Source organism: Taeniopygia guttata, chromosome 5 (genome assembly GCF_048771995.1).
Source record: "Taeniopygia guttata chromosome 5, bTaeGut7.mat, whole genome shotgun sequence".
NCBI lineage: Eukaryota > Metazoa > Chordata > Aves > Passeriformes > Estrildidae > Taeniopygia > Taeniopygia guttata.
The window spans coordinates 50,839,175-50,864,697 of record NC_133030.1 but is presented as its reverse complement, the minus strand read 5'-3'; the positions used below and the strand labels follow the sequence as shown (position 1 = coordinate 50,864,697).

General features: G+C 39.5%; 2 protein-coding genes across 7 annotated transcripts in view; both read right to left on the bottom strand.

Moving 5' to 3' along the window:
- The window catches only part of BDKRB1 (bradykinin receptor B1), a 30,647-nt gene extending 7,963 nt beyond the window's left edge, over nucleotides 1-22,684 (bottom strand). For all 6 annotated transcript variants that reach the window (XM_032748876.3, XM_072930378.1, XM_072930379.1 and 3 more), the window contains exon 1: nucleotides 22,598-22,684. The gene's annotated coding sequence lies outside the window, so the exon portion shown is untranslated. The remainder of the gene's footprint in view (nucleotides 1-22,597) is intronic.
- Nucleotides 369-22,684, bottom strand: BDKRB2 (bradykinin receptor B2). Its single transcript, XM_012573942.5, has 2 exons — nucleotides 22,598-22,684; nucleotides 369-3,271 (listed from the first exon to the last, which is right to left on the bottom strand). The coding sequence occupies exon 2, from the start codon at nucleotides 3,267-3,269 to the stop codon at nucleotides 2,127-2,129; it is 1,143 nt and encodes a 380-aa protein (XP_012429396.5). The 5' UTR covers nucleotides 3,270-3,271; nucleotides 22,598-22,684; the 3' UTR covers nucleotides 369-2,126.
- Nucleotides 22,685-25,523: the final 2,839 nt, after the last annotated feature.

The window sequence follows — 25,523 nt, the reverse complement described above, 5'->3', positions numbered from 1 at the left end:
TTAAATATTTTGTGAGCTGATACTGTCTGTTCTGTGATGTGCAGAAGCTGCTGCAGGGGCTTTCCATTGTTGCTGATGTCTGCAAAGGACATTGATCTATCAGCAGGTAGAGAAAAGCTACCAGAAATATTTCAGTACCCTTATCTGCCTTAATTCTGATTTAAACTTCCAAAGGGACCAAGGGTGGTCAACAGCACTCAGAAATGGGCCCTGAAAAGAAAGATTTCAAAGTAGCTAAAATTCTGTTGTTTCAGCTCACTTTCCCTTGGTGTACCTGGAAGCCAAGTAAGCATCTGGAACAGCTGAGCTCCTGACAAATCATTCCTAAGTAACAGGATACAGGCTAGAGAAGAAAGTGCCAGGAAATCTCATTTCACAAAGTACTTTATTTTCTTTTGTACATGCTTACTGCATAGCAAAAAAATTGTGCCCATATATTTACATTATTTAAATTAATGTTATATTAACAATTTTATATTTTACTTCTCAGTACCAAATACTCAAAAAGAACTTCTGTTGTCTCAATAACCTCTGTATGGATTTCCTTTTGTGTAAGGGTTGCATGAACAGCATGCTCATGGATGAGATAGTATGATAACACTGGATATAACAGAAAGCCTTGCAGTGTTTCATCATAGTTGTCCCCATTGCTTCAGAAAATAAAAAGGATGAGCAATAGAAGTATTTAGGATTATACTGGCTTATCAAAAAAAAAACCCATGGAAATTTCCTATAAATCATATACAGTGATCTAAATCACTTAGTCTTTAGATCACATCTGCACACTTATATTTTGTGGTTTAGTTATTTGAAGGTTTAATACAAATTTTCCATCTTAAATGAATTTTATTGCTCCATTCAAGCTCTGACAGATAAAGACCATGTAGTTGCCATCTGAGTTTACTCATGTCACCAAACTTCATTTCCCTTGGTAGCTTTAGAAGCTGTAACCTTAAGTGCTTTGAAAAGAATAAAGACTGTTAGTTTCAACATATCTTAGATCATCTTCCACTCAGTTTTAATCAAGGTTCCTAGAGGTTAAAGTGCATACAGACAATTCAGTACACGATGAGTTTCTTTATGTGTATAATCAACTTAGCTCAAAAATACAGTCCAACTGGGGAAAAGCTATCTTGTATTAAAATCTCACAGATTAACTCTACAAATAAAATATAGGTATTATTAGAATCTGAAAAAGCCATTCTTGAATACTCTGAGCTTTCAAGACTCCTGTTATCTTCAGTTAGATTTCCAATGTAGTTAGGTGATGCTCTCCTTCGTATCCTCAGTTTCTTCTGTTTGTGAGATTATACCAGTTGTGCTGAGATTTTATATATCCATTGAATAACATTAATTATGCTTTGTGAATACTAAAAACCCGAGTCTCTGAGCTGAAGTGTAAGCATGAATATAAATAGCATTTGCTCGCTCAAAAGGAGTAAGTGAATGCTTTCACTCCAAGGTAGAAGGGGTAATGAATCTTCTACAAAGGAAACTCAGCTAACTTCATGCAGGTGGGTGGAGGCTCCCTTCCACTACTGCTTTACCTTTTTTTCAGCTACTTTTCATACGTATTTGCTCATGTAAATCTGTAACTAACTGGAGCAGTTGCAAAAAGGCACTGCTTGTCAATGAAAAAATCAGATTGTTTCAGATGACTGAAGAGAGAAATTAAAAGCCCAAAAGATGGACACATCTAAAAATGCATCCTACAGGATTTACTTAACAGAGTTTACTCAAATACAAGCCCCTCCCAAATCAAAAACCTTATCTAACACACTATTATGGGTACCATACGTAGCTTCACAATCTTGACAATCGCTTCTGTACTGTGGCTCTGTTTGGAGAATTGTATGTATACCTTAGAAAAACATTCCAAGTGATATGCACCAAGTATCATTCAGCCATGAAAATGTAAGTAAGCTACAAAATAGGATTCAATCATGAAAAACATCCAATAACATTAGAAGGTCTTTTTATGGAATTTCCATTAAGATCAAACCACTCTTTTCCCTCACGTAATGAACACTACCACATTTACTCTGTGGACCCATAGCAGATGGATATGAGTAGAGACTGATAATGTTAGAAGGCTTTCTTTCTTTAAGGATTTCCCTAAAATTATGCTATTGGGGTAATGACAAAACAGACTTTTTCCTTGAGTATTCACTTGAAATGGAAGTTCTTAAAGTGTCCAGGGAGTTGTCTATCTGCACAGACTGTAATTTTCTGCACCTCTTTGTGAACAAGTCCTTGTAGAATTCCACAGCCTTCTTCTGGAAGTTTTTCCCAACAATCACGTAGAGGACTGGGTTCAGGCAGCTGTTGCTAAAGGAGCAGTATGTGGCTATCTGGGTCATTATGTCATTGATGTCTTCCAGGCATTTGAGAGTGGGTGAGAAGTAACGGATTGTGTCGATGACTGTGGTGATCTGGAATGGAAGCCAGCAAATGATGAACAGCAGGAGCACAGCAAAGATCAGCATGGTGGCTCTCCTCTCTGTCTGGACTACCTGCATTTTTCGTAGCTCATTGCTTCGTAAGGCTTTGATGATTTGCACAGTGCAATAGGTAATTACACAGAATGGGATCACAAACCCCACAATATTGAGCAAGCAGTTGTTTGTGGGCTCCCAGTAGCTAGCTGGGTAAAGGAGAACACAGGCTGTGATGTTGTACTCTTCAAAATAGCGCAAATTTCGAAACACCATTGTAGGTGAACACATGAGCAGTGCACATGTCCAAATCACAAAACAATTCCATTTGGCAAAGACAGTTCGTCTCATCCGCCCAAGAGACATGGTTTTCACCAAGGCCAGGTAGCGATCAATGCTCACTAGTGTCAGGAAATAAATGCTAGAATATAAGTTCATGTAACTCATAATGTTGATGGCTTTACAGAGAAACTGGCCAAAAGGCCAATGAAAATTATTAGAAATATTAATGGCCCAGAAAGGTAAAGTACAGACCAACATTAGGTCAGCAAATGCCATGTTTGCTAGGTAAATTTCAGCCACTGTGCAGCTACTCTTGTGGAAACACAGGACGGTGAGCACAAAGGAATTTTCTATTGATCCCAGAATAAATATAAACCAGAGAAATACAGGCTGAAAATCCTGTAGCCATTTCCACACATCTGCACTAACACATTCATATTGATCTATCTGATGCACTCCTGAATTATTGTGGAAATATTCTGGACTGACTGTAAGCTCCTGGGTGGTCATGTTGTACAGCTGCGTAACATTTTCTGTTGTGATGGAAACCATTTCTGTGAAGAGAAAAATAGGTGACATGAGATTGCCAGATCTAGCTCTTTGCTGCAAAAGACACAATAAGAAAAGCTGTCTTTTGCTTTTCCTAATGTCCTTGAAGCATAGCTTTTGAACAGGCTTACAGCTCCCTGGATTGCTTCTCATAGACACTGGGTGTGTCTGTGGAATGTTTTACAGACTGCATTGTTATGGACTGCCTGGATCAATTTTAGGCACGTAAAACAGAAGGGATGTAGCAACAACAGATATTGTTATGAATGGGTTAACTGAAGAGAACATTTAGAAGCCTTTATTCTCTAGAACTGAGCTGCATCAAGTCTTTTTTAATTCTTTGAGGATGTTCATCATTAGTTTGTCTTCCTATCTTTTTTATTTCATTAGCCATGGTCTCCTAAAGTACAAATGTACCTTGTGTCTCAGGTTGCTCATGGTAAAGCTGCTAATTCTGCGTCACATCCTGCAACATTTTACACCTGTCCCTGTAGAGCAAGAATTGAGTGGAATTCAGTGGTGCTTCCTCCCCAGGGAATACCATATATTTTCCCAAATGTTCTACTGTACAATAAACACGCACTTAATTTGCAGCTCTAGTTTGCATTGAGAATGCTGAGGGATCAGTGTTTGCCAGCAGTGTGCCTTTCTCAGCTTCTCACTGAAATTGTCTGTCTCTGTGTTACAGTCTCTTTCTGCAGCCAAGTCTCTGTAGAGATAAATGGTACAACCTTCATGAGGAAGATCAGTTTTAGGAAGTGCACAGTGGATGGGTTTGGCAATCTGATAGAGACAGTGGCCATCCTCTAAGCCAGGACCTGTCTGCAGTCAGCCAGAGCACAGTCTGAAAATCAGAACACTGTAAACATTCTGCAGATCAGAACAGCCTGGGATCACACAGGGAGCTATTTACAGGCAGAAATGTCAGATGTGTACTTAAATGTTACTAGAACCAAACAGAAGTTGAGTGTGCAGCATCTTGACCAATGAGAAAATGTTAACTGTATTTTCTTGTTGTTGTGTTCTTGGATAATGAATATTGAGATATTATTCAAATGCAATATTGGTTTCCCAGATCTGTATACATAATTGTCTGGACTGAGTGACAGAAGTACTGTTTGTCTTTTTTCAGGTCTTTATAATAACCACTGTTTATATTATCATTTGATTGGAAGATTTTCAAATGCATTTTTAATTAAGACATTTGTCTTATTCAACTGGTAACTTGGCAGTGAAAAGGGACACACTTGGCAATTCCTGAAAGGATGAGAGTTCTCACTTGTTTTCTGGTTGCTGGTATTGTTGGCTTGTAAGTATCAGTGCTTAATATACAAACAGAAATTTGGCTATTTGTTGCAAAATTGATGAAAAATTATTGCCATATTTTGTGTACTTTGTGTTAATAAAACACTAGCGCTTTAACATCTCAAAGCCCAGCTTGTGTGGATGTAAGAGCTCTCACTAACAAATTGCAAACAGCAGTTTCAAGTCTCCCTTTCTTTCTGTGCTGGCACTTTTCACTGTAAAAACACATAGGAAGTGAAATACTAATGGATGGTCAACAAGATGTCATCTGAGAATAGAGAAGTTTTGTTTCCTGATGCAATTATCAGAAACTGTTTCTTCTGCTGGTAGTAGGCTGTAAACCAGCAGGAAAAAAAGAGTGCATTATTTTACACTTTGAGGTTGGATGTATGCACATTTTTAATAAGATGAGCATTAGTAATTCAGAGAGTGTGCACAAAAGTTGTGTTGGCTTTTCCTAGGATTTTCCCTCATTACATTAATTTATAGAATTTAATTTACAGCAAATAGCAGCTCCAAAACTGCATATTGATTTATCCATATTTTCTCTACAATAATCTCTTTCAGATTTTGGTTTTAGAAGAGAAAGGCCTAGAATACTTTAAAATAAGTTAGTTATATCATATTACTGTGGTCAAGGAAGAGTGTGAAGGGACTAGTTAGGATGTCACCAAGTCCATGATATGGGGCTTCTGGCAACCTGGCTCCTTGGTCCTTAGCTCAAGTCCTTCTATAATGCAATGCTAGAAAGGGGGGAGTGAACAAGGAAAAATGTGCTAATTATCAGTTTACAAGCCCTAATGTTTAGGGTTAAAATGATGTGCTTGATGCTATTCTATATTGCACAGGAGACTCATTTAAAGTATGTGATTGCTGAATAAATTATGATGGACAAAGCCACAGCTTACAGAAGGCAGTGATTTGCTGTTTTCTTGTCATATTTTGGTGAAAATAAATGTGATCCTTTCACACATTCTCTACAAATACTTTTTGTTCAATACAAGACAAGCCTCATATCTCAGCAGGGACTTTCAATAAGATTTCATGTGGCAGTGTTGATTGAAAAACTGCCCAGCTGAAGTAATCCATCATTAGTGATTCTGAGGGACCTCTAAATTTGAACCAGATGGAGTTCACGTCCTGTCCTGTTGTGAGTTACCTCCTCCTTGGCAGTCTATAAAACCCACTGTCAGTCATGTTGTTCTGTTGTTCTCATGCTGTTCTCGTGTTGTTCTGGAGTATTTTTTTTACTAGCCTTGAGAACAAACAACAAGAGTTTGATGGAGGATGTTTCAGGGCACCCTGTGTGGGAGGGAGGCAGTCATGGACTGGAAGTGCTGGTGGCAACCAGCCCTGTGCCTCTTGCAGTCACGGCCCTCACCAAGGCAGGAGGGCTCTGGGGCTGGCCCATGGAGTTCTCAGGCTATTGGCAAGATCCTGCCAATGCTGTGAGTACAATTCCTTGCAGAAGAACTGGGGAGAAGGGGTTGATCAACTGTTGGATTGTCATTACAGGCAGGTGGATAAGGACTCCGAAAACATCGTGGTCACCAGTGCCATAGCCTGAAACTCTGAGGCTGGGCGGTCACCAGGGCACCTTGGGGTCTCCTGCCAAACTGTTGGGATGTCCTGCTGCTCAAGGACTGACCCACACAGACAGCACTGGAGGAAGCATGCCAGAAGACAGGCATGGGTTAATCAGCAAGCCAAGGATAGCACCTAGAGTGCAGCTGAGTGGTTAATTCTGGAATGTGGAGGGAAAATCTCCATGTTACAGCAATATGTGCTGGGGCCTACGGAAGTTCTTGAAAGAAAAGGATGGGGATATTGAATTGGAACAAAATGTCCTCTTAGGATCAAGAGATATGAGCTAAATGGAAGGATAGGGGGAAAAAAGGTCAGAGCTCAGTTAATGCTGCTACTGGGTTAATGCAAGCTCTGGCACAGCTTTAGTCCCCAGATAGGATATGCTGCTTCAGGTGAATGATTTTCACCATCTCTTTTGGGTCTGGATGAAGCCCTACAGCTACTGAACTCATGACTATTAGCATTGCCAGTGGTGTTAATCTTTCCTTGTATTGTGCTAAACGTTTTCATACAGTGAATAACTAAATGTCTCATGATAGTCTTAGCCATGTGTTATACAAGGACAAGTTCTGAAATGAGTGAAGGTTATTTCGATGTCACTTGCACTAATCTACTCTGTGGGAGTAAGAGAGAGGCTTTGTAATGTATTTTACAGCTGTTGTGACTTTGCTGATTATATGTTTTGCAGAAACAAGGTGTGAAATTTGTAATTAGTATATTCTGAGATTGTTGTAATATGAATCTTGCTAATTTAGTCCTCAGAGAGAAGAGGTGGAGCCTGAAACAGATAAATGCTGTTATGATGTTAACTGCTATAATGTTGCTTGCTGGAACAAAAGACAGAATATTAAACAGCATAGGTACACAGTGTAGGATGTTTTCCTACACAGTCTAATTTGCAAGGACAAAGGACAGAGTGACTCAAGGCCTCACTAGTCTTCTCCAAATGAGGAATTTCTCTGATGGATGAACACCCATTATGAAAATTGCCTCGAATGCAGCCTTTTTTTTCATTTATTTCAGGCATTTCTTAGCAAGGCTGTGTGAAGGATAGGTATGACACCCAGACTGTAACATCCTTAGCAGAATTTTACAATTACCTGGTTTGCTTTAAGTGCTGTCAGTAGCCAAAAGTGTTTTCAGAGACAAACAGCTGGCTTGCCACACATACATAGAACTCCAGGTACAGCTGGGGGTCAGTGGCACAGAGGAGAGGAAAAGCTGGGAGCAAAAATATGGATTTGAATGAGTGGCTGCAAACTGAAAGGCACTGGCTGACTTCTGGCATGCTCATATTTTAGAAGATACGTTAGCTGCAGAAAGAAATAGCAGGGGCAGCCCCAGCCTCTCCTCTGGCTCCCTGTTTCTCTGCAGATCCCAGCCTGCTTGGATGCTGTAATTTTTGTGTGAGTTTGTCCTCCTGAACACCTCTGAGCCCAGCTTGGGCAGCCAAGTGTCCCCTGGTGGTGCCTATTTGCCAGGCAGCCTTTCTTCTTCACGCTAATATAAAAGCTACAGGGTCAATGTAACACAGGAGCTGCCAGAGCCATGAGAGGAAAAAGGGTATTTGCCTGAGAGATCAGCTGTGACTGAAATGGGAAATAGCAGGAATTCAAAGCTGCTGTAGGTAAGGGAGTCCTCTGCAGTGTAGTCTGGAAGTCCTGCAGGTCCATGCAAGTACCACTGCTGTCCTCAGGAGCTTGGAGTGTAAACCTGATAGACTCAGCGTGTTGCCAGGAGGCTGTAGTGGTGTCCTCTAAACTGCCTCATTTGTCACCATCAGACAGGTATTTGCTGGTCAAGGACAGAGAGAAAGTTTAATTGTAACAGCTTTGGAGGATTTGCTTCCAGGACAATGTCTATTTGTGAGGAAAAGGAGATTTTTGTTTTGAAGCACATGTGATGGGATGGCATAGGCAGAGGCATTGCTCAGCAACAAGCCCAAGGTGTGCTGGAAGATTGAGCTTCAGTGGTGGAATCATACATTCAGAAGTTAGTATCAACAAAAATACAGGCAACCCAGCCTGTTTATAAATTCTATACCTTCTCCATAAGGTTTATTTTCAAAGCTTCAATTTCAACTTGGTCTCCTTGCAACCTTTCTCCTGAAAAAAATTACTTTTGTCATCTATCCCCAGTTCACAGAAACTCTTGTTTCAACCTAATCCAAGTCCACTGGGACTGCTCATACCCCTCTCTTTGGCTTCAGAATGGGTTGGCTTTGTGTCTTTAGCTGGAAGAATATTGGAAGGTAAAATTATATCACTCTTGTACCATCTCTGAAACATGTTTTGAAACATTCTCTGAATGTCCTTTTAATTGTGTTACTGTGGAGGCATTACTTATTTTGGAGAGGTAGAGGAAGTGTGGGAAACATTCCTAAAATGTTCGGCTTTCACAGATCCCACAACATTAATTTTTAATTTCCAATGTTTGTATAATGAATCTCTAATGGGCTTTACAACATTTGGGGTTGTAGATCAGGGGAAGCTTTCTGTGGCAGTGTTAACTTAAAGGTTTCCTGCTTTTCATTTACTCTTCACTGTCCCTTTTTCTTTATGGCTGCCCTTGTAGTTCATGAAGCTTCATGTTGAACCAGATTCAGGAACTTGCCTGGGACAAAAATAACCTTGTAAAAGAAAAAAATTATTTTTCAGCTCTGTAGTTTGCCAGAAAATTAAGGCAGCAAAGAAAATATATGGAGGAGCTACCTCTCAAAAGTGCAATTTTTAGATAATTGTTGTGTAAGCTTGAAGCACACCATGGAAAGAAACTATTGCTCTGCAGTTACCATTAAAGGTATCTACATCAACTGTGTTAGGAAAGATGGGGGAAAAAAGTTGTTCTGTTAAAGCAGTTATTTCAATAACAATGAAACTAAGGTGCGAAGAGGCCACCAATTTTTCTCCCTGTGTGGGAGATGAAGCCACTCAATTCCAGCTAAAGAAAGATATAGAAAGAGCAGAAATCTAGATAAGTGCAATGCATAATATATTTTTAATATATAAATTTTATGCAAAGCACTTTGCATAATGTATTTTTTTTCCCAAGTGGAAATTTTGAATATTCTTACTTTAAATTTTCCAGAGTTACAACTGCCTAAAAAAGAATCCTACTTTTTAGCTTTTGAAATCTGACATGTTATTTTTCAATGCTCTTTATACAAGCCAGTCAATAACTGTGATGACTCTGACAAAAGGTATTATTTATCCCAGTGTAAAGTAGTTATAACTGAAATAGAGACGAACAGCATGGCTGGACTGTGGTGAGAACAGGAAGGAGAAGGAGAATATGAACCAGTTCAGAGAGAAGTACTGTCCTGATCACAGGAACTTGGTATAAAGGGAAGGGCTCATCTCACTATAAAGTGTTGGTTTAGTTCAGATTTGGTGATGATGATGATGTTTGAGTTAGTCCATGTTTGACCTTTGGCTTGCTGCCATCAATATTTTAGAAATTTTTCAATTAAGATGACCTCCAAAATATTGCAAATGTCACCAATGCTGGATTTTGCTGTCGTTCTTAAAGAGCAGATTTATTATAAGAATTCTATTTAATCTGAAGCGAGAAATAATACTTTCAACATTAGAGGCTATTTCAGGTCAAAACAGAATCTGCAAGTATCTCCAGCCATTAAATCATTAAATTTCAGCCTTGTAATCCTCAGAAGTTTCAAAAACCCAGCTGGAAAAGCCCAGAATAGCATAGATTGATTTTGTAGCTGACTGAGCTTTGAGTAAGAGGTTGGCCTACAGACCTTCCAACCCACATTATCCTAAAATCCTTAATTTGCACTTCTTGCGCTAATAAAGGAAAATTCCAGTTGGATTAAGGCCAACAACAAAGTCATAGAATCATAGAATGTCTTGGATTGTAAGGGGCCTTAAACATCATCCAATTCCACTCCCCCTGCCATGAGCAGCTCTGATCACCCATCACTCCCATTGTAATATTTATAAATGCCATGTGCTATTGTAATAAGTAAGCAGTAATTTTCCTAAGATTACTTTACAAAAGTGAGTGTCTCCTGTGCAAATTTCTCAGCGAGGCTGTTACAAGGCTGCATGGGCACACCCAGCCAGCGGTGAGCATAAGGACTAGATGGAGCACTCTTGCCATAAAGGTTTAGGTGCAGTTTTGTTGCAGGTGTTAACTCATTGGGCTGTTCTTTGGAGCTGCATAACTCCCCTGGTACGGAAATCTTTCATGGATTCCAGCCTGCAGAAAATACCCAGGAAAACATTGCTGCTGGTGATACACTGAGTGAGGACATTCCTTTTGCAGAAAAAGGCTGCATCAAAGCATCATTAAATTAAAAAGGGAAGGGTATAAGCAAATAAATAATAGGAGATGCCAAATACATTAAACAGTGCTCTAGAGTTGTTATGAAACATATCATAGCAAGACACAGCTTGGATGAAGGAATGAAATATGAGGATAAACAATAAATCCTCTGCTGATATTAGAGAGGGTTTATCAATAAAATAAAGAAGGTCTGCAGCTGTGGGGCCATCAAGAACTGAAAATGTGATACATACAAAACATGTTCATGGTGATGTGCTTACAGCAACAATTCTTTAAGTTAAATTTAGACCTGAATATCTGGTTTAGCATTTAGTTTTCCTGAAGATTTCTATTATGCTAATGCTGTGTAGCTTTTACCTTCCCTTTTGTACATGATGGATTAGTAAACACAGTAGAACTACTCTGAAGTAGAACTTACTATGCTTCTCAGCCACTTTTATAATTGTAGTTCATGAACAGAGAAAGAAGTTTAATTCCAAAACTAAGTGCTCTGAAAACAGGCATCACTGCTTTTCACATCCTCCCAGTACACATTTCAATTTCTGCTGCTCAAACAGCTTAGAAAATTTAATTGTTCTGATTTACAGTTATTTTCTCCTCCATCTCTAGCTTTCTCAAGACCGTATATGTCTATGAAGAAATGAAGTATATGAAGGTCTTAAATCTGACTGTTAAACAAATATAAGTCAGTTTGTTCCTCTCTTTGCAGTCATTGGGCAGGTGAGAGATCTATTTCCAAAACTCTACTCTGTTTAACTTGGAATGAAATCTGGAAATTGATTCATATCTTTGTATACCAGGAGGCCGCAAGCTTATTAAATAATATTGATTCAGAGTATTTATCTTTATGAACCTATTTTCAAATAGTACAGATACTTAAATAAATAGTGAATCTGAATCTTCCATCCTTTGAAATAGCATCAGTTTTGAGGTTTACATTGTCAATCTCAAAGCTCCTTCTCCACCTCCTTGTGAATACTTGCTGTTCTTCTCTTTAATTCTTCAGGATTTGATCTTATTGGAGCTGCCTTAGACATAATGCGGCTCCATGGCCTGGTGTCCCCGAACCAAGATGACTTTCTGACTCTAACAGCAAAGCACATAAATCTTGCACAGCACAAGTCACAGCTGGAGCTACACTTTTTCTGTGTATATTGTACTGTGTTTACTCAAAATGTTTTGACAACTGAGAAGAAAATATTCAAACAGGAGAAAACTGACCACAAGCTCACTCTGCAAGGCTGGCAGGTTATTTTGGTTTGTTTCTTTTGGCATTTCCATATGAGAACAGGTAAGGTTAGCCATGAGCGCTCATTGTACAGATCTCAGCCAACAACTAGCATTTAGGATAGTGTCAGGAGAGTGAGAAATCTGCAGTAGGAGTGGGACTGCAAAAGCACTGCAGGAATGAAGAGCAGTCATCCACATGAACTCATTCTTGAGAACATTTTCATGGGAACCACGGATAGGATAAATCCAGCCCACACCTAGAGTTCAGGTTAGGGTTAGGAAGTGACAGGCTATGTCTGCTCTTTCAGAGATAGGGTGAGCCCTGTCAGGCCCATGCATGTGTTTATCATGCTTCTGACACTGAGCCTTGTCAGTTCTCTGTGTTTTCCCATGTATGTGATATTGGATCAGCCTACTTTTGCTTACTGATATCTTGAAATTTGTAGTTAACATTTGCTTTCAGAGAGCTCTGAGCATACTGAGCTTAAGGTCTGCAGCTATATCTGACTTGTGATCTTTTGGGTTTTGTTTACTTGGTTTTCATATTTGGTAAAAATTATGTTTTGTATTTTCTATTGTTAGCTGGAAGGCCTCCTGCGAACAGGAGCTATAATCAGATTGTGGTTTGCTTACATTTTTAAGATTTGCAGAGTTTATGCTTGAGAAGATGACATATATATTAACGTAATTTATTCCTGTTCCTAGCTGGTTCACTGACTAGCTTGATAATATCTCCCCTGGTTGAACTATCTTGCAAGCCAAACTGCACATTTGTACAGTGAGAGAAGCAGCCAAAGTAGTGCTTGGAGTAAAAGCAACATGCCTTGGCCCTAGGAACCTCACAGGGCTCCCTGTTGGGCATCAGGAACTGCTGGGAAACCCTGTCTTGTCCTGGGACAGAAATCTTGCACGTCCCTTAACACTCTTGCACTCAGGGTGTCTGACTACAAAGCTTGCACAAATTAAGTGAAGTACAAAGAAAATAAGGGACTATAAACTTCCTGAGTTTTATAATATGACATGTAGATTTACCAAGATGGAACAATGTCAAAGGTGGTTGTATCTACTCCCCTGAGCTCTGCAGGCACCACAAGAATTCTCTAGTGTAGACAAGAGATTGCTGTACCCCATCACCACTACAAAATTAAGTGTTTAATACACCAGCATTGTGAGACAAATTTAATATCCATTGCAGGAGTCTGATACCATGTGAAATGGCAGGTCTGATGGTATCAAACAGTACAATGTGCCTCTCAAATGGCAGACAATACCCTGAGCCCAGTGAATAGCTAAGGTATCCAGTGATAAAGAAATGAAATGCTAGTGATCATATCAAGCGTAGGTTGTGCACATAGATTATATTTCTTTCTTAAAGTGAGAATTTCCTGCTTTAGAAAACAGTCTTTCCTGAAACCCAGATAGCACAAATCCATTGCAAGAACAGGCCAAAACCAGCTAAACTGGAAAAGTAAAAGGAGAATTTTCACCTGGCTGATGACAGCTTTTGGGACATGGGCTGGAGGAGCTGAGCCATGCCTAGTGTGGGTTCTCAAAACTGCTCTTGGGGATCATCTAGTTTAGTTACAGTCTTGATCTTAGTATGAAGGACAGGAGAGCACTGATGAACCATGCCAGCGACATAAATTGCTTGATATCTTCATTACAGAGAGCAATAGGAATATCCTACAGAGAGAAGTAGACGATATTAGAAAAGTCTCAGAGAGGGAAAGGCTGTACGTCCTGAAGCATACCAGTTCCCCAAGAATATTAGTTAGTGATGCTCTTTTATTTGCCTTGCTGTATGGAGGCACAGAAGAGCTGTTCAGCAGGGCACAAACCTTCACTCAGGGCTCCCTCCCTGACGTGCACATGGATGTCCTTTAAAGCTTTTTCTCTCTGATACATTACTCCCACCAGACCTCTTCAGCTCAGTTGAGCCACACCTTTTTCTTAGCAGTTGAAATACTGCTCTTTTCCCTGGGTAACAGCATTAGGTTCTCATAACTATGTAAAATGTGAAGGTCTAATGGCCTAATAGTATTTTTCAGTATTGGTCCCTCTGAGCTTTAAATATTTAATGGAGAGATTTGCCTTTCATATGAACTGGCTCTGTGCCCTGCAAGCACTTTACTTCTAGCACCTTGAGGACATTTTGGAAGCCATTTAGGAAAAAGAAGAGATTTGCTATCTTGAGTGCCTCCAGCCACTATAATATTTACGCTGTTGCCATGTATTTGCAATAACGCAGCATTTGCTGCACATTTTCACCACTGTCTGTCACAAAGGTGTGGCCTTTAAGGAAAGTCCAAGAGTCTCCAACAGCAAAGAGCTCCCAGAGAAGCTCACAATATATGTGGCTGACTGGCTGCTGTCACAAAGTCTAATAGTGATTTCTTTGACAACTACTGCTTTCTTCATTTCTTTTCATGCAGGTAGCTGATGATTTCACTCTGCTGTAATTAGCAAAAACATAAAATACATTTTAACCTGCCACAATTTATCTGAAAACCACATTTGCAGCCACACAGCCATCCCTGCCAACAGCTGGACATGTTTGAGTCACAGATGCTCTTTCCATTGCTGAGCCACATACTGATGGCTCTGTGCAAGCAGTGCAGTCCTTAGCACAGAAGGCATCACAGGCAGAATCTGTCCTCCCTGTAAATCAGTAATAATGCCTTGTGTTTTCTTAATCCCTTTCCCCACAGGGTGAAATGGATGGCTTTGCTGAGTAATGGTGCAGTTTCCAAAGAGCGCTTCAGGCTCTGACAACAGAACAGCCTAGAAAGTATCTAACTATAACTCTATAATGCTTAGGTGAAATTACAGCTTTAATTTTGAACAGATGAAATTCAGAGGAGATTATATTTACCTAATTTTTTCAGGTCAGCACCTCTAATTAATGGGTTTCTGAAGGTGGTCCTAGTTTAATTTAGAACTTCTGACCACAGCTACACGAATTATAAACTCTCCTGAATAGGTTTTCTTGTGGATCATCACCGGGAATGGTCCCTAGCATTGCTGATTTGTGTCATGGAATCAACATAAATGTGACATGATACTCATTGTCTAAATGACAGGTTGTCTTTATTAAAGAATTTGAGTGGTTTTGTTTGTTTATTTTAAATTTCATATTCTTTAAAAAATTAAAATCATTGCATGGCAGTGCAAGCAGTGGTGAGTTCCCTTCTCAAGGACAAGCATAGTCTATAGCATGTTTCACTTCTTAAATGATAAACTTCAGAAAGCCATTTTGCCTTGTCCTTCCTAGGTCATACACATCCTCCTACACTACTGTTTCTTGAGCAGCTGGGACAGTCATTTCATATTATTTTTGTGTATCTGCTCCTTACTTTGCCAGTACATTAACTATTTGCAAAGGGAAAGAGGTCAGTTTTCAGATAGCTTAGTTAGAAATCCCCATACTCTATATATTGTAGAGAAAAGCTCAAAACCAGATGTACCTGTTTGAAATGGTGTGTAATTCACATATAGTGAACTTCAAACTCTATGGCAATTATCTTGACAGTAACAGCAGATGAAAATTAGATATACTTCAAATGGAGCCTGTTTTTCTACTGCAGATGCAGGGGAACTCTAATGAGAGCAATTCTTTAGTGGGAATACACCCCATGTCTATTGGAACTTAAGTGTTCAAATACATGCTGATGGGGATTTGGTGATTGAACTGTACAAACATGGATATGACTTTCAACACTGAGCGATCTAGAAGGTTTAGGACACTTCTCCAGCTAAGAAGTAGTATAATTTACAATGCTGATTCACAACAATCAGTGTCTGGATTACCATTTTAATTTTTTCCTTTTTATGATTTGCCAGTATTGAAATGAAATTGTGTATTAGCTTATTGTTATCCCTTTGTTAGCAACAGGAAATGACAGAACCCTGCTGTTTTTCACTCTGTGTATAAGGTTTCTGAGCACTGGTGTTCACAAAGAATATATGTCCTATCTGCTCTTTCCAGAATGTCAGACCAAACAAAAAAATACAGAGTAAAAATTTAGTTAGAGAGACAGATTCCCTTAGTATATGCCACAGCTCCTTCAAAGAACTATTGTACCCAAAGCTAACAAAAAGAGAGTTTAATATCTTTGACACAGACAGGGGATCAAGTGCACCCTCAGCAAATTTGCCAATGACCCAAGTTGTGTGATGCAGGCAGCTGACACACTGGAGGGAAGGGATGCCATCCAGAGGGAAGGAATTCCACCCCGAGGGAAGGGATGCTTGAGAGGTGAGCCTACACAAACTTCAGGAGCCCTGATATCAACAGAAGCTGGGATGGAGAGCAGCAGCCCTGCCAAGGAGGACTTGGGGTTCTGGTGGATGAGAGGCTGGATGTGAGCCAGAAATGTTCACCCGCAGCCCAGAAAGCCAAATGTGCTCTGGACTGTATTCAAAGCAGAGTGGCCAGCAGGGTGAGGGAGGGGGTTCTGCCCCTCTGCTCTGCCCTAGTTGCTGGATCGTGTTTTCTGGTACCTTAAACTCATATATTACTACAGCTATGTAGGAGATACTTTTCAAAGTGTTGGATAAAGGACAAGATGTACTGACTGCTTACAGTTTAGCAGGTGACCCAGATCCACTCTTGCTCTCTCTGGCCAACTAAGAGTTTAATATCTTTACAAAGTGGAGTAGTTCCAAAAAAAGAAAAAAAAAAAAAAACAAAAACCCAGAGACTGCAAGACTGCAATTCACTACAGTTTATCCTTCCGGCACTTGCTTAAGAAGGAAAATGCCTCTTTCAAAAGTGCTCCCCATTCCCAGGCAGATTTATCCTCTGTGTGTGCATTTCTTCTGTGGTTTGTTTTCTCGCTTTTGTTAAAAATGTCAAGATCCTTCCCCAGTTTTTCTCCGGAACAGAAATGTTGTATTCTGACCAGCTTTGTTAATTTTGAAAAAAATTCTGATTTAAGTTAACCACGCCACCACTGACCTTGTGACCCATCACTTTTGTCAGCACTGTAGAAGAGAAAGCTCAGTGTAGAATTATGTGCGACAGTTCTCTGCAGCAGGCAGCAGAGGCTCAGGGCAGGATGTCAGGGCAGGAACAAGCCAAGGGGAAATGAGCAGATGTGAGGTCTGGAAGAGAACAGAACGCTGCTAAAGGAAGCAAAGGAGAAGTGCTGCTGTGGGAAGGAAAAAGGGATGATAAAGGATAAATATAAATGTTGAAATGGCAGAAAGGAAAGAAAGGAAAAAGAGGGATTTAATTTCCCAAGAGGGTAAAGGGTTCCAAACCAAACAATGAATAAGGATTCTTGCCTAAGTTGGGTATATGTCAGGCTTATGAAAGCTTCATCTGGGAATTTCATTTAAAATGTTAGAAAATTTAGGTAATTTACAGAGTTTGGATCCATATTTTACCCAGCTTCAAGATAGTGCAAAATCTGATTTTTTTTTATTGTATTTAAACTTTTCTTTGATTTTTTAAAGTTATTTGACCAGAGTACATTTATTCTAAGACAAACTTTATCAATATATTACATTGAACTCTTTTTTGAAACTAGAGACAAATGTGCAGTGGAAACTATTTAACCTGTCTGTAGAAATACATGAGGCAAAGAGTAGAAGACTGGAATTCCAGATGTCTTACATTGTACAGTTATGAGCTGTACCATGATTTAAATGCCAATTTGTAGACTACATCTATTCTGGTCTACAAATATTTCTACATATATTTCTTCTGTAGAACAAAATGAATTGTTGTCTTTCCATTTCAATTTTCCACATTTCCAAAAAAGACTGTTCCCAAAGCATTACAGGAAACACTTAAACAAAAGTGACTCCACTTTGTTACTTCTACTTCCTTCTACTTCTGGGAAATCTCCCTTTTGCTGACCCAGCTGCCTGGAATTTATGAGCTATAAGATGACTATTCTAAAGAAAAAAAAGAAAAGTTTTTCAGAGGAAAGATATAATCAGAAGGTGAGTTGTCTTATGTGACCTGTCTCCACATGCTGTTTTTTAAAAAATATGTATGTTATAAATTAAAAGTTCTGATGCCAATATCCCAGCCATTCATGAATGAACTGCATTCATGTCTGATTCACTATGACTGCTTTAGTCAGAATGCACTAGTATAATTTTGAAAATTAAATTGCAACTTGCAAAGGAGAAGAAAAAATACAGCTATGGAGAAAGCTCTTAAGTTTTAAAGTGGTTCCCTTGTTCTGGTAAATAGTGATTCCAAATTCTTTGTCTTATCTGAATTTGCTACTTACTGCAATCTCAACACAGATTACAGGCTTGGAAGGCGATAAATGCTTTTACTTATCTGCCCATGAGGGATAGTTCCAGTTCCTCATGACTTGAAAATTCTGGCATTACCTGAGAGTAGAAAAGAAGATCCTTGCCCAGGAAAAGGAAAATAAATTTAAAAATGCAACTAATGTCTTGATCCTAACAGATGCACACATCAGACATCTCTGATGCAAATATTTGATGGTTGTTTTGTGCAATGCCAAAAATCTGGGAGGAAAGTTATGGAGGTTCCATCCATGTAGGACCATCCCCTAGCTGCACAGATATGCAAAGGAACATGTATTTTACTTCCCTGAAAAGATTCCCATAATTCTAAATATGTGTTTTTGAGTGTATATATATATACATATACATATACATATATCTATATGTCTGTGTGTGTATAGAGAGAATTTCCATTCAGCAGACACTTTCTGGTCACCTTCAATGCCTCACACCTTTTGCCTGGTCTTTTGCTGTTTACTCAGGGAGAAAGTGGCTTGTGTGCACTCCCAGCACTAGTAGGACCAGGCACAGGAAACTTTTCTAGGTGATGCCAAGGTGAACAGCCATCTGCAAGCTGGTCTTGAACAGGTAAAACAGGATTCTGCATGAGGAGCACATGTACTCCCCAGAGTACAAACAGTGTCAGGTGGGTTTGTGTTAGATGACTCAATCTGAAGAAATAAAAGAAAGAAAAAATCATCCTTGAGCTCAGGTATCAGACAGAGATGAGACTGCTATGATAAAAAACCTGATGACACTAGGCTGATTGTAAGATCCATTGTCTGAATTCAGTGTTGAACTGAGGCTGTACAGTTTCAAAGCTAGAATTTGACTTGGAGCATATTACGTGCCCCAGAGCTGGGTTTGTCTGTTGTGATGGGTAAAGAATGTATGGCATACATTTCTTTATAATCTCCTAATATCACAGTGTGGACAATCAGCCTTCCACAGACCTTTTTCTCTGGAGACTGAGGCCAGGACAAGAGGATGTGTCAATGATGTTTGCTAAGCAGGCCACCAGTGAGCAAGTCGCTCAGAGCTGCTGATATATCCATAAAACCTTATATTCTATAATCTGTCTTTACTCTGCTGATGCGGATTTGGGGGGCACTGCAAGCATTCAGTCCAGCTGAGGATCTAGCCTGTGTAGTTACTTGTACCTCTTTTTTCTCTCCCTCCATCTGGCTTGTTTTCTTGGTGAGCTGTTTGCTGCTGCCTAGCAGGTAGGACCAGGAGCACAGCTCTGGAGACACTGCCATAGTGTCTGTGTTACACTGATGGCCAGAGGCTTTGGGGATGATCAGTGTGCAAAAGTCTTGCAAGCACAGGGACAGGCTGTGCCTCAAGGAGCTTCTAATCTAAACAGAATCCAAATATAATGAAGAGTGTAGAATATGACATTATAGGGAAAGACTGCTGCAGAATGAGGTGAGAGGTGCATGCAGAGCTGAGCCAAAATCTAGCAACAAGTACTACAGTATTTCTGTTGTCCCACTTACTTGTTTAAGGATTAGGTCCCAACTCTGAATTATGAAGGCTTAACAGTTTCTTTTCATAAAAATGCTCAGGATACCTGATGAAACACTTCCAGTTTGTTGGCCTGCCCCACTACTCCTAGGGAGTTTATCCTTCACATCAGGAAAGGGGCACATTGCTGTGCTCCGTGTGTGTGGGTTGAGGGACTTGCTGTCCTTCTTTGGTAACCCATGACACTTCAGAGCAGCAGCCCTTCAGCCTGTCAGACAGCTGATAGGAAATCCTACAACAATGGCAAAGGGACAGAACACCTCCACACTGGGGTGTGGGCCCACGGGGCTTATTCCTTTCTGCTAAGGCAGGAACACAGCAGGAGGAAAAGCATCTATGACCAGTTCTGCCTCTGGGCATGCATGCATAAATCCTGTTAAAAAGACCTGGCTCTCTACCATGGATCACTCACTTTTTGGTGGCATTTAACTGTAATCTCAGATACAATGAATGAGAAAAATGGATTTCTGCATTTTGACAGCTCCCTTCTCTGCAAATTAAGTATAGTCTGAACTGTGTCTTTGCAATATTATCACCATTCTGGCATACCTTAGTGTGCAAAGCTACTGAATCTGCAAACCTGGATGATCAGATATGTTTGCAGGGGTCACACAAACCAACCCAACCTTGCTGAATCAAGTTCAGGAGTTAACATGGAGGAGACTTAAATATTGCACAGCAGCAAAAGTAAGTCAAATCCACCCTTTCATAGATCACCAAAAGTCCTAAGTATTTTGGTAAAGTTTTATATAGAAGCTTTGCCACAACGTCTGCATGCTTTGGACTTGCCTATCATCAGACTGAAGATAAATGCTTTCAGCTGGCAACTTTGCTGCTTGTGTTTCTCTGGCCTGTATCCCATTTGTGCCTGTCCAACATTTCACTCCTACAGGGTGTGTTGCACCAGCCGAGGGCAGGAGCTGGCTCAGCCATGTTCGGGAGCCAGCGCCCAAAGGCTGCCCCAGGGTGGGATTCCTGAGCAGCATCCATGTCCCTAAAACCCAGAGAGGGCTGGCAAAGGACAGCTCTCCTCTCCACTCGGAACTACCCTGGTCCTTCACAGCTGGGGTCAGCCAGGCACAGGCAGAACTTTCCATCTCCGTGTATGGAGGGTGCTAAATGCAAGAAGGAAGCATAAGCCTTTTGATGAGGTGGGGGGAAACTCATCTGTACAGAGCGCTTGAGAGGGAGGTTTAAAAAACTGTGAGTCACAAGAGAAAAAGGCTTATGAATAATTTTAAAGAAAAGTGGATGTTTTAGCTAAATGGCATTTTTTATGTTTATTTTTTTCTGTTTTTTTTTTTTTTTCCAAACTTTACATTGATTAGCATTGCTAATGGGTTCAGGTGTACTTTTGCAGCTGTTTTAGTTACTGAGAGGGAATTTGTTTTGAAAGCAAAGCTCTGTTCTCTGATAAGTGTTCCTAGACTTGTAATATGATTTTTTTTCCCTATTGTGACTTTAAAAACAGTGGAATTTGAATGCCTAAGAGATTTTACACCCTTCTTTTAATGAAAAACATATTGTCAAACACTGACCATTCTTAAACAGTAAGTTTTAGGGTGTTCATAATGAATGTCCTAAAATTCACCCATATTCCTATTGTTTTCTGCCTGAGAAAATACTTGGAATATTAAATAGCTACAAGAATTTTAAAAGCTGTTTTCCTGTGCCAGGATGGGATGCTTATTTCAGGAAGCTCTAATTCAGTAGGAAAGGAGGTTCTTTTGTTAGATTGTTGGTACAAAATGTTCAGGTAACACTGACTAACTCAATTAATCTTGTTCTCGCATGTACTCAGGGGCACAGTGGAAAACCTGGCAAAGACTTTCTGGAGGTGTCTCTGATCTGCTATTCCAAGGTCTTTATTAACTTGGGTGTATTTATACCATCTGTTTGTATTTTCACTATTCACAATGAAAACAAGTCCAATATATTTGGAAGTCTATAAATTAACCTGGAGTGTAAGACACTTCTCTTAATTTTTTTCTTAATGATTGCACACTACCAGATAGAAGTTATATAACTCATATTACTCAATATGCTGATACTTCAGTCTTAGAGACTCATATGTGAAAATAGATATTTCTTTTACTTAGATAACTGTCTTCTAGATTCTAAGAAAATATGTACAGCTGTTTAAGATAAAAACATACTCCTGTCTTAGGAGATGGCATCTCTAAGATTACAAACAAAACATTAAAAGAAGAATTCTAATGGTTAACTATTTGAACACTTTTGGCTTTGTGTCTATTTGCTATTATTACACTAAGAAGGCTGCTTAGGATACTGAGTAATGGAAAATGAATAGCTAAAAGTATAGCATATATTTCAATCTTTTTTTTTTTTGTTATTTTAATAACAATACCACAGCTAAGCTCTTTGTTTTCATAAGAACCTTAAAAGTCAAGCTCCTACTGATTTTTTTCATTTGCATACAGATTTTAAAAAGAAACTAATAATGTAGCTTAAATGTCATCCAAAACCTTGTAAAAGTTTCAAAGGTTTAGCCTTTGCCATTCAATCAGTGCAGATGAGACCGATTAGCAGTTTAAAGTACACACACATGCACTTCTACATCCTGCCCAACAAAGTTTACAATCAAAATAATAAACAGAGAAAAAATTATTAGTATGTACTGAAAAAAATTTACTCTAGTTTCTCCCTACAATTTTGTAGGTAATTTCTCAGCCAAAACCAAAGTTAGTTGTTCGTACTTTCTGATTATTTTTGTGAGATTACAGAAATGGTGGCCATGGTATGATCACAGACATGAAGTGTCATCTGGATAGGAGAAATCCTTACCCTCCAGTACATGGGACAGTATTTGTGGCAGGTGAAGTACCCTGTGGCTTTGATACACTGGATACTTTGAAATAAAGCATTTTTCTGTAAAAATTATTGTTATGCAAAACCCAACAAGTTACAAAATCACATTAGCAAAAATTATTTTTCTCTTGTCTTTTTCTGGAACAATAATAACAGCTCTTTTGTCACTGAACCAGAAACATATTAAGAATTCAATAAGTGGCTTCCAAGAAACAACAAACCACACCAAATTTTAAAAGTAGGCACTTTTCATATGAAAGAGAAGTGGAAAAACATACCTTGACTGAAAATTCACCACTGAGCAGATACAAATGAGTGAAATGCAACACGTCTCTGGGAACAGCTCCTTCTCTTGTATGAATGAGTCTAACTTATGGTTTTACTGCCCCTCCCTGAACACAGCAGACTCATCGCTCTGTTGATGACATCATATTCCTGGATTTTCTCCCATACTATATTTTAAAAACAATGTTTATCTACTGTATTCATTATGAGACCACTGATATTTTAGTATGGTTGGCAAACAACACAAACACAGCTAAGACACTGATGTTCCCCAGTATGTGTATAAAACAGTCATGTGTTTGTACAACAGCTTCCAGAATTGTGCATGAGCATGCACACACAAACACACGGCTCTTGTCCTGATTGGGGTAATGAAAAGGACATTTTTTATTTTAGTGGTGTTAGAGCTAAACAAGCCAGCTTTCTGGAGGACTTGGATCTTTAAAACAGAAGAGATAAGTATCTAATTTACAGTCTAAGATATCTTTTTTTTTTTTCCATGGGGAAAAATTTACTATTTGTATTCTGGAAGACACTGCTCTTTCTTCTGACTACTTGGTCTGCTGAGAACAAGTACAGAATCCAAATACCACTTAAAGATTTACTGGACCAAAATTTCTTGAAGGCTGTGGATGAAATCTCTGTATGAATCAGAATTATAGCCAAACATCAGAGCATAGCCTTTTACTTACTACATTGACTTTTATTCTGGATGTCAGATGATTAACAGAGAGCTCATTTTAGACCATTTATTAGAGGCATAGCTGGTTTTCCTGTAATATTTATGCAATTAAACTGAAATCTGAAATGGCAACCATGGCAGCAGCATTCCACCAAAGGACATATCTTCATTCAAAGGAGGATTGAACAGAGAAAATAACAGTCCACTGTCTTATTTTGCCACAAAATTCTAATTCTGAAAGTGAACAGTTCAGGAAAAATGCAGGTCTATATTGTGACTGGTGGTATCTACCAGTGAATATATCTGGCTCCCACCCTCCACTGGTTTGTCATTTACAGTTCCAGTGCAATACACTTTCTTGGTGTGTATTCTGACAGGAATCACTACTTTGCTTTTCAGTACTTTTCCTTTTCTTTCTTTTCCTCAGAATCGGTCAGAATGGATGTTTGGTACATTTTCTGTCTTTATTGGAACTAGTTGAGTCGTGCTCTATCAGCAATACCTCCCCCTGGTCTGTCCCTGAGTACCCTGCACCAGTTCCAGTTTGGCTGTGCAATCTTGAGACTCACAATCTCCAAGATCTTCATTCCACCTGCCTTTTTTTTCAGGGTTTTTTTTGGTGTTTTTGTTTGTTTTTTGGGTTTTTTTGGTTTTTTTTTTTTTTTTTTTTTTTTGTTTGTTTGGTTTTTTTTAACTCCTATGCACTTGAATAAAAATTTTACAACTACCTCTAGATTTTTGTGGTTTTTTGGCTGGTCATATATTTAATATTAAATATTAACATAATTTTGCAAATACAGTGTCTCAAAATTCTGCTTTAAGACAAATTTTATGTGTTTATAGGAGTGACTCAACTGGCTCAATTGTAATGATGTAATAAAACCCAGCTATGGCCAGATGTACTCAGCTGCACCTGAGGAATGTGGATAACTTCAGGAAGAGCAGGTGAGGAGTACTCTACAGCTTTTTCAGGAGGCTGAGGCTGGTGTTGCCAGCAGCCAGTCTGCTATGGAGGCTTGTTGAATGGTGAAATGAATGTATGCAGCCATCTCAAAAGCTTTAGAAAGGCAAAGCTCTGCAAGGCAGGAGCTAGTAGTCTATACATACAACCAGGGTTTCCCCATCCCAGATGCAGAATCCAGCATTTTCCTTGTTGAACTTCATACAATTGGTGATTCCCCATCTCTCTAATTTGTCAAGGTCTCTCTGCAGGGCTTCTCTGCCCTTGAGGGAGTCAGTAGCTCATCCCAATTTAGTGTTGTTGGCAAACTTATTATCCCTTCTAGTCCTGTGTTCAAGTCATTAAGGAAGATATTGAAGAGCACAGGGCTGAGGATGGAGCCCTGTGGAACCCCAGCAGTGACAGGTCCCGAGTTTGATGTCACCCCATTCACTGTAACCCTTTGTACCTGACTTGTGGGCCACTTGCTCACCTGATGTGTAACATGATTATCCAGCTGTGGGATGGACATCTTGTTCAGAAGGATGTTGTGACAGTAGCAAAAACTTTGCTGAAGTCTGAAAAGATTATGTCTACTAACTTTTCTAGACCCAGCAGGCGGGTTAACCTGCTGTAAAAGGAAATCAGGTTTGATAAACAGGACTTTCCTCTCATGAAGTCATGCTGGCTGTGACCAAGGACTGTATTGTCTTTCAGGTGTTTTTCAATACCTCCCAAAGTAATCTTCTCCATAACTTTACCAGACACTGAAATGAGACTGACAGGTCTGTAGTTTCTGAAATCCTCCTTCTTATCCTTCATGAAAATCAAGACAATGTTCACCGACTTCCAGTCAGCTCTAAATTTCCAAGATCACTTGAAAATGATTGAGAGAGGCTTTGCAATAACATAGCTAACACTTTGAGGACTCTCAGATTAATCCCATGAGGTTCCACAGATTTATAGGGATACAGCTGAAGCAGCAGATACCATGAAATTTCAGAGTATATTGGGAGCTGATCATTCTCACAGTCATTGTCCTTAGGCACTGGCAGCTCAGGGCTCTAAGAACCCCTTGGTTCATCACTGGTGCTGAAGACAGAGGTAAAGAGTGCATTAAATGCCTATGCCTTGTTTCTGTCCCCATTTGTGAAGTGACCATCCTCATCCTGGAATGGGCTGATGTTATTTTTACACTGACCATTGACATGAATATACTTGGATAAACTTTTATCGTCCCCCACATTTCTGGAAGCTTCAAGTCCAGTTGAGCTTTGGCCACACGAATTTTCTCCCT

What these genes read in the sequence shown, in the direction of transcription:
- BDKRB2 (XM_012573942.5), bottom strand. Translation starts at nt 3,269, where the DNA reads ATGGTTTCCATCACAACAGAAAATGTTACGCAGCTGTACAACATGACC.